This window comes from Pollicipes pollicipes, unplaced genomic scaffold, assembly GCF_011947565.3.
Source record: "Pollicipes pollicipes isolate AB1234 unplaced genomic scaffold, Ppol_2.1 Scaffold_7231;HRSCAF=8579_pilon_pilon_pilon, whole genome shotgun sequence".
NCBI lineage: Eukaryota > Metazoa > Arthropoda > Thecostraca > Pollicipedomorpha > Pollicipedidae > Pollicipes > Pollicipes pollicipes.
Window position 1 is genome coordinate 16,760,575 of NW_023597034.1, and position 9,799 is coordinate 16,770,373.

Sequence of the window (9,799 nt, forward strand, 5' to 3'; positions counted from 1 at the left end):
GAAGCCGCGTAGCGTGCCAAGTCAACCTTTAGAAGACATACAATTTCTAAAATGCATTGAAATTAAGCTTGTGATGACAATCTGCATTCTTTAGGACTGATTTCTCTGCATAAATGATCCCCTTAAGTAAATCGGTCATAACTGATGCACCACAAACTGATGACAAATGTGCGATTTTCAAAAGCTCCCCGATAAAAAGTGGAAGACAGTAGCCTTTGCATTCAATTTCACATCAGAAGACACCCATCCTGACCTCGGAACGATCGGACCAACAACTGCGGCCTATCGCTCAGCCTTCCTCTATCCATATTTGCCTGCAAAACTACACCCTCGTTTCAGATGTCACCGTGAGCAGCTGGCAAGCTTTACTTGTTTGAGCCCACATCTAAGCAGCGTAACATAATTGTGCACCAACGCGCCCGCTCATGCGTTGTCCCACTACGTTTTTATTGTTTGTCTGCGCCGAGATCTTTCATTGTCTGCCTTCCCAGTGACCCTCCTCTTTAGTACCGCACCATTCTGGAGGGGCCTCAAGGCACGCATAAACAAGTGCCAGGTCTGTAAGCATCGCTTTAAATGGAGTGTCCTATCTTTGAGGCATATATTAAAAACACTAGTGAAACCTCCGGATCAGTAGCATATAATAATAGCACTGGATAGGTATATAACACTGGACAGACATATAACACCGGATAGGCCTTGAGGGATACATCAAAACACTAGTGAAACCTCCGGATCAGTTGCATCTAATAATAGCACTGGATAGGCATATAACACTGGATAGGCCTTCAGGTATATATCAAAAACACTAGTGAAACCTCCGGATCAGTTGCATCTAGTAATAGCACTGGATAGTGCCACTGCAGCACTGTAAAGATATAACGAGAATGTCAGTTTTAATTATTTCATCGTCCAAATTACGCTGCCAATGCTCTGCAACAGCACTACGCTTTTTTTCCTGCAGTCGCGACCACCGTCCGTGACAACCAGCACGCGCACCCCGGCTGGTGCGAATAAAGGGACGTTTGTGATTAGCTCAGCGGGCAAAGACCTGCCACCCGAGAAGTTGGTTGAAGTTTGAACCAGCGCGTCATATAGATCACGCGATAAGTGCACCTCGAAAACAGACACTGTGGTACATGCCATGGGAGAGAAAGCAAAGCCATAGTATAACGTTTCGCTGAATTCGCCGGAGGATAGCTTCAAATTCACATATATTTTGACCTAAAAGGTGTTTTAAGCTTTCATGGCATTTATCACACAAACAATTGACACATTAGTGCGTTGCAAGCGTTGCAGAAAACAGACGTTGGAAAAAGCAAGACAAATGAACTGCATTACTTTCAAAGTAGTGGGCAGGGGGTCAAATGCGATTTCTCCCGCAGGGCAGGCTGCTTCAAGTTAGGTTTGGAGCTATTCAGGGGGATTTCGAGAAAGCTGGCACTGCTGATCAAATTGCAAATTGCGTAGCAATTACAAAAAAATGGGACATTACCTTTAATGTAGAACAGTTTGTCCCTCACCCCCATCACAAAACACATCGTCTTTGCTGTGCTGGAATCTCGATGCTGTGAAACGTAGCTTGCAATAACATCTGTATTTCAATCCCCCTCTCCAAAAATCCGGCATCGCTCCAGGTGACCAAAATGCTCAACGTTTTGTTTTCCATATAGCTGATTTCGGCCTGGCTCTGCCCCAGCTCATGAACACAACATCCTCGACGCGCCACAACCTGGAAAGCTTGACACGAAATCACGGGGCGCCAAAGATGACGTTATCTTTGTGAGGGCCGGCCCCATAACCCGATAGCCTGCAGCCGGCGACGCCCGCCGCCCGATAAGCAACAGGCCAAAACATTGCTTCTATCAATCGCAATATCAGCGAGGAAAATGGTCAGGACGACTGTTCCGTTTCTACTAGCACTTGGTCTGAAACGCCCCCCCCCCCCCCCCCCATAAAAAAAACAGTTCAAAGCAGTCCGATACGCGTTGTGAAAGTCCTTTGAAAATTGCCCATCTGTAGCTGAAGACGAAATCAAGCCAACCTCCCCCGCGATGAACAATCGCCTCACTTATCCGGGAATAAACTGGCTAGAGCTCGTCGATCGCTCGTCAGCCTGGATGGCGAGGCTTTGAACATTGAGAACGTTCAACGCTATTTGATGTGCTTTACATCTTCACACTTCAAGCTTCGGCCAGCCGCCGCACTCGCGCGCACATCATATCGTGTCTCTGTGACGTTCATCACAACAGTTCATACCACCCACACAGAACTCGTGCCGTTCACCACCCGTAATGTATTTTTAAGATAACAATGAACTGAACGTTGGCTGTAACCCAAACACAACCGAAGCACCAGACAGGCTCGCGATCACAAACCTGCAGCACAGAAATTAATTATCTCGACCCAAATTTGGAGCGCTATTTGTAGGGCATTAATCCACAGTTTCGACACAAATGCTCTCGGCGAAATACGCAATACTCGAGTTCAATATTTGGATACAAAACACTTGCATATATTGGTTCGCGTCTAAATATCAAGTCGCAGCCTGATTAGATTGCCAATGGTTGCAAAACTACGCGTCATCGTGAAATTAGCTCCGGCTGCCCACGCTCGGTCGAGCCTTTAGGACACAAATGTAACAGACGCCGGTGCAATGCCAAGCCTAGGTAGAGAGGATCAGAGCGCGGCGAGAGCATATTGCGCCTGTGTAACAAACACCCTGGTGCAAAAATACATGCCAAACAAACATTAACAACCAATCGCGCTCATATCCTGCCATCGAAGCGGGACACATCACATTTGGTCACCTACATGGTGAAAACTGCAAAGAAACTTCCTTGGCCCAATTTTAGTCTGATAAATACCTCACCAGAATTCTTATGGAACCAAACAACGTTACACGATCGCCCCAGTAATAGAAAGCAGTTTTATACAAATCAGTGATAACCATGAAATTGATCGAGCTCCTTTCACAACAAAACATATAAAAAGACTGGAATGCTTGGATCCTTTCACTACGATCAAGCAAGGCGATTATGGTGAGCACCCACAAATGCCGCACCAATCCGGATATGAAAGGCCGGTACCTAATGCCAGAGATAAAACAAACAAAAACGCCAATCAGCGATAAACAAAGACCATAATGACCACGTGAGGGCCGTCACACCCAGCCAGCCCCGGCGCCTACCAGCGCTGGGCACTGACTGCGAGGTCCTGCACGCGCCTAACGCGCAGGGCCTCGCGCGGAGAGGCGCCCGCCCACCGGCCGGACCGCGCGGCGGCCACCGCTTCGACAGCTGACCATGCGAACGTTCGGCAGGGTCTGTCAGCCCGCGGAAGCGCGGCAGGGCGGCGCAACAGGGCAGCGCGGCAGGGCGGCGCGACAGGGCAGAAGCGCGGCGCAGAAGGCATCGGGACGGCCGTTTACCAGCGCCGCAGCAGCACGTCGCGCCGCACACGATAACGGCAACAACGGAGCGAACGCGGCCGCCGCCGGCGGCGCCGGCAGCGAGGTCCCTAGGACGGCGCCGGCTGCATACAGGATGAGACGAGCACGCTGACCTGATCCTGCGACGGACACATGATGATCATGCGGTCGTCGTCGCTGTACTGTTGCATGATAATGTCCTGCAGACGCTGGAATCGCTGCAGCAGGCCCACCTGCGCATGACAGAGACGGGGCTGAGCGGGGTTGATAGCTGGCCGCCCAGCCGGCTGGAGCGGTCGGCAGTCGAGCGGCAGGCACTCCGCACAATGCCACGGGTGGCTCGATGTCAGAACTGAATGTATCGTGTGGCAAAAATGCATCGCTACGTACGATGGTTTGAACAATATATAAGCACGTTCTGTTTTTTGTTGTTGACACGTTTGAAAATGACGCACCCAATGAGCTTAACAGTTTAACGAAAGCAAACTCCACCCCCGGACCTTGCGCTTCCCGCACTTTGAAAAGGATGAAATGCTGTACCACATCCGCTTCACCTGGATAGGCAGGTGGGTGGTGCAATCCGCACCCACTCGCACAAATAACGGCAACATGCACACACGCACGCCTTGACATCAGGAGCTCGGCCACCTAACCTCACCTTGACGGGCTTGAAGAGGATGAACTCTGTCTCGCGGTTGGCCAGGTAGAGCTGCATACTCTGCTGTATGTCGGGCAGGTGGGTCTTGATGAGCCGCTGGGTCTCGGTGACGGCCGCGGCCACCGTCTCGGCCGGCGGCAGCGGCTGGTCCGGAGCCGACTCCAGAACGGCTTCGATCTGGAGGACGGCAGACGCACTCTAAAGCTAGCCAGCGCATCAACTGGACCACAATGTCACAGAGCAGGTGTCAAGCATCTAACTCTGTCTTCTTGAGGAGTGAGCTCGCACCCGGCGTCAGTAGCTACTATTGCTGCATAAAGAACAGCAGTTTCGCTTCGATTCGCCGCGACAACGAAGCCCGTGGTCAGAAAGCGATCGACGCATCATACAATACTAAACACAGGAAATGAAACAATGCGCACGATACTCCAGGTCCCAGGAGCCCTGAAACACAAGTCCCTAGATATGCCAACCCAGCGTTGCTGCACCATGAACCACACGTTCACTCCGTGCCAGCCTCAGCCCAGCCACCAGGCAGCCGCTCCACCACCACTGCCGGCCGCCTGCTCACCCTCAGAATGACGCTGTGCACCGGCTGCTGGAGCAGCTGCTGCGTGCCGCGGATGAACGCCTCGCACACGCGCTTCAGCTGCAGGTCCACCTCGCGCTTTGAGTCGCGCGTGTGCTCCTGAACGGCCGGCGTGCCCTCCAGCAGGAATTCCAGCAGCGCGTTGCTCGAGTTGAGCGCGAACAGCTGCGAGCGCCGCTGCACCAGGCCCATGGCTGCCGGCAGGGCGCGTGGCCGTCACCGTGCGGCCTGGCACCGAGCGATAGGCCTGACGATGGAGCCACGGGACAAAGGCAGACGAGCGGGGCCGCGCTAGATACGGTGCTGCTTGCCAATCCGCAGACACCGGGAGAGAACGAACGTGGGAACAAGCGAGGAAAGCGTCCAGGCTCAGACAGGTTCCACGCCTTTGTAACGTGGCAATGACGTTGACGCGCGGCACGGACATGACTGCCCGACTGCCAAGAACTGAATTGATCCCTGATGTCCGCTTGAAAAACCTGAAGGTCCTTCAGCACGTCTTGCCGCCAAAGTTGTGTTTTTCGGATTTTTTATTAGAAAAGCACTCCAACTTCATCATATTTACGCGTCGAAGGTACGATAAACCAAAAGTATTATAAACCAAATTTTTAAGCCACAACTGTCACATTAGCCAAATTCCAAAACTTTCTTTGAAGGGTTTTAGAAAAAATGTCTTGGCCACGCCGTCGTCATCCCAATGCCTCTAAACGTGCTTGCACGATTCAGCCGATTGACGTCACCGGGGATAGATTTCCATGGTCTTAAAAGACCTCCCTTCCGAAGAAAGTGAAGCTTTTGTGGTTTTATGTGCATTTTCAGTCTATTTTTGTCACTTCAGTGCTTTTTATCATTGTGAGACATATACTTTTCCATTCTGATTTTGCAGTGAATTAGCGGACCGGCCATCGGCGGCGGTGTGACGTTTTAAGGGAGATGCGATGACGGTTGAGCGCTGAATAATGAGTAAAAATTGCATCAAGTATTAAACACATCGCAGGGAATGCTATTTCGAATCTTAAATCATTTCATTGTGACGAAGGCTGGTATGTATTATGCAGTGTATTGTATGTATAGTGCGATCTTTGTCTCGGGAAAGAACCAGTAGCGGTGGAACATTAATGGAAAGGGCGGGGAGGGTGACTCGATTTGTACCCGAAATTTGTGCGACAATGCTTTGCACCTCGTTCCCCTCCATGCGCCGTCATAGCGCTGTTGTTCAGTGTTCAAATGTTCAATGTTGCCCGGAGTTGAGGGGGAAGGCCTATCCCTCCAATCCTCTGTCCGCAGGAAGAACCACTGGTGTCCTGGTGTCCTGGCTCCCGGTTGGCGGTTTGTATTTAGGAGAGAACGGAGCATTGACGTTTGAAAGCCCTGCATTTCCATCATTTTTATGTGCCGAATATCATACCACATGCAAACTGAACCAAATGTAGCACCAGTGGCGCTTGCGGAAGGAGGGGTACAAGGGTCCCAGACCCCCCCCCCCCCCCTTAGTTTCCTAATTCCGAAGGTCCAGGAGAGCCCACCGGGCCGACGATCAAGGACCTCATCGAGGGGACTAAGGGCTCGATGGGCTAGACAGTCTTCTTCAGAGGCCCAACCTGCAGGGACGGGATCTCAGATGGCAGTCAGAGGATTTATTGCGCCGTTCGGGGAACCCCTCAGTCGATAAGCGTCTGGCACTGAGTCTGGCACTGGCACTGACACTGGCACTGACACTGGCACTGACACTGGCACCTGAGTCTGGCACCACCAGCACCGTACAGTCGGCTCCGTGTCGGATGGGCCTGAGGGCCCACTTTCAAAACGACGACCAAACTGGGGCCAGCGATTTACACCGATCTGAGCCACCGCATCTGTCAGGGGCCTACAGTGCCTACCAGAGACTCCTGTATTGACAAGGGGTCCCGCGTTGACCAAGAGCAGTGCTCAGTGAGGCCCCAAGATGTGCCCGGGGTTCGCCGAAACCGACGATTAAGAACCTGATTGGAGGGCATAGCGGCCCGAAGGGCTGGCTGTAGGTCAAACAAAGGATCACGGCCCGTAGGACCGTGACCTGAAATATTACACAGAGGGCTTCTTATACCGTTTGGGGACCCCTTGAGACATTGCAGGCGTTTATCATGGCCAGAGACCACCAGCACCGAACAGATGGCTACGTGTCTGTCTAACCATGATATTCCATTTCCCAAGCAAGGACGAGGCCGGGACCCATGATTTGCACTGGACTGGGTCCCTGAAACAATGATTAGGCCCCTGTGTCGGCCATGGGCCCAGGGTATTAACCGGGGGCCATGTGTCGGCAAGTGTCCCGAGTTCACCGCGGGTTTTGTTTGCGCAGGCCCGCAGAGGGGACGAATAGCCCCTGGAGACCAAAATATCAAGGGCCCAATCATAAGGCAAGAGGCCAAAGGGCCAGAAGCACGCCCCGTAGGTCACAATAAGGACGCCCCCGCCCGTTGGGCATCGCCTCCAAGGCCAGCCAGAGGGCCTCTGCATCGATTGGGGATCCGTGGGACAGTGCGGGCCTCTCATACTAGCGTTTGGGCGCTTAGCTTCGCTATGTGCCACTTCAGTTCTAAAATGAATATTGTCGCCGGATGAGTCCACATTGAAAGGGTGCGCCTCTACGCTAGGTACGCTTGGGTACGCCCCTGGTGCATGCTCTGGGTATGTAACGACTAACGCGTTGTAAGGCATGCGATCTTTCATGTCCGTTGCCACGCGTGCGGCCGTCCCAGCGTTAAAGGAGTGCCCCCGTTGAAGTCACATAGGGATTTCTGCTGAGAAGTGCGTTGTCGGGACAGTTTCATTTGGTGTATATCGCCTCGGTATTGGCTAACCAAAACCTATTTGGCGCACTGTGGCAAGCACAACAGGGTTCGAACCAGGAAAAGCAATACTCGTCAATGTTCAACGATGGCTAAGGAATAAATTGACTCATAGATAAAACAGCAGGAATGGCCTTATTCCCCGTAAAAAACGGGAGAATGGAAATATAGATGCGTTGATATTTCAACATGCCTTTATCGAAACAAAAAGCAGGAGGAAATTCAAAATTGCCTGCTGATGATCCTACTCAATTTTCCAGGTTCTTTTTAAAACAGTGGGCCATAGTTTTTACATGTACCCAACATTCGGGGGATTACACAAAGACCAGTGGCCAGTCGTTACTACGATACAGTGTATATCTAACTAAGAATAAGATCGCGCGAGAAATACGTGTACATGTGAACGAATTTGTGTACACGTATTTTTTCGCGTGATCATATTCTTAGTTATACACCGTATCGTAGTAATGGCTGGCCACTGCTCCTTGTTTAATCCCCCGAATGTTGGGTACCTGTAAAAACTATGGCTCGCTGTTTTAAAAAGAAAACCCTGAAAAATCGGGTAGGATCATCAGCAGGCAATTTTGAATTTACTTCTGCTTCTCGTTTCGATAAAGACGTGTTGCCGAAATATCAACGCATCCACATCTCCATCCTCCTCGTTTGTTTTTTCTACGCGGAATAAGGCTATTACTACTGTCTTATCCATGTGTGTAATGCTTCTCGCAAATGCACTTAACAACTTACACAAAACATAAACTCTTTACATATTTAAATGCCAGGTCAACTACCCACAAGCGTGAGGTACGATCCGGTATTTTCATGAGGGAAACGGAGCATTCAGAAAAAATATGTAGAGAAATTTGCGCGTCAACATATAATATCGATGGCCAGTCAGCATGCTGATCTTCCAAAGCACAACATTATACTGCAATTAACTTCTGCTCTTGTTTCGATCAAGGCGTGTTGCCGAAACATCAACCCATCTATATCTCCATTCTCCTGATTTTTCTTCGAGGAATAAAGCTACTACTACTGTCTTATCTACATTATATTGCCATCACAAGTGGCAAATGTACCGTGGGAGCTGGTAACTAAATAGGGAGACATACTTGGCACCGAGCATCCACACAAGTGGACAATCGATGCGTTAGTTACCACCAGGAGCACCACTTACCAGCGGTCTTGATCTTGCTGAGGTCCAGACTGATCTCACGCACGGAGAAGTCCACGTGGAACGGCGCGATCTGCTCACGAAGAATCAGCAAGTGCTTCACCTCGAACAGCTGGGCATCACGCAACGACTGCAACCGGATCAGGGCGGCTATCATCCCCAACTGAGGCGCACGTGCCAGATCTAACCTCTGATTGCACTCTTGTTTCAAGGCAGTGGCGACGCCGCTCCGCCTTCAAACTACGACACACGTGCAGCCATGATCGCATGGCTTGAGTGACGAGCTGTCGCGGAGTGCTGTAAAGTCCACAGATCCAGAGTATACACCTGATTGATCAAAGCGCCGTGACACCCCGCACACGCCCGCACCCCGTGGCGCTCCCCCGCGGCCGCAGGCGTGTCATCCGCGTGCCTCTACTTGGTCTCGGCGATGGCACGCGCCGCGCTTCTGCAGGCTCTGCAAGCAACATGGCGAGCGCTCCTGCGAGAGGCCCTGGAACACGCCCGCGCCTCGGTGCAGCGGTACAGCTTGCTGAGGCAGAGCATATGTGCGCCGCACTGTCGGTACACATGCCGTGGAGGTCGGCCGGAGAGTCTGCCGGACACAGCCGGCCGCCGTCACCAGGGATCCGCCGCAGCAGCCGGCGCCGCTGGGTAAATCGGCGACACTGGTGACGGGTGCTCAGGGATCGCGCTGCTGCTAACTTCGGCCCGACACTGGTGACGGGTGCTCTAGGGATCGCGCCGCTGCTAACTCGGCCCGACACTGGTGAGGGTGCGTCAGGGATCGCGCTGCATGCTAACTCGGCCGACAATGGTGACGGGTGCTCAGGGTCGCGCTGCTGCTAACTCGGCCGACATGGATGCGGTGCTAAGGGATCGCGCTGCTGCTTAACTCGGCGACACTCGGGACGGGTGATAGGGATCGCGACGGTCTAACTCCGCCGACAACTGGGTGACGGGTGCTCAGGGATCGCGCTGTGCTGCTAACTCGGCCGGACACTGGTGACCTTGTGTGGTACTCAGGGATTCGCGGCTGCTGCTAAATCGGCCGGCACTGGAGACGGGTTGCCCAGGGATCGCGCTGCTGCTAACTCGTCCGAACACTGGTGGACAC

The 9,799-nt window shown here is 52.3% G+C and overlaps 1 protein-coding gene across 1 annotated transcript in view; it reads right to left on the reverse strand.

The window, feature by feature from the left end:
• Positions 1-2,282: 2,282 nt before the first annotated feature.
• The window catches only part of LOC119109784 (conserved oligomeric Golgi complex subunit 3), an 11,430-nt gene continuing 3,913 nt past the window's right edge, over positions 2,283-9,799 (reverse strand). The window contains exons 2-6 of the mRNA XM_037233538.1: positions 9,216-9,277; positions 8,686-8,812; positions 4,660-4,871; positions 4,089-4,265; positions 2,283-3,663 (exon numbers count right to left, since the gene is read on the reverse strand). Of these exons, the coding sequence (XP_037089433.1) occupies positions 3,520-3,663; positions 4,089-4,265; positions 4,660-4,871; positions 8,686-8,812; positions 9,216-9,277 (722 nt within the window). The 3' untranslated portion in view covers positions 2,283-3,519. The remainder of the gene's footprint in view (positions 3,664-4,088; positions 4,266-4,659; positions 4,872-8,685; positions 8,813-9,215; positions 9,278-9,799) is intronic.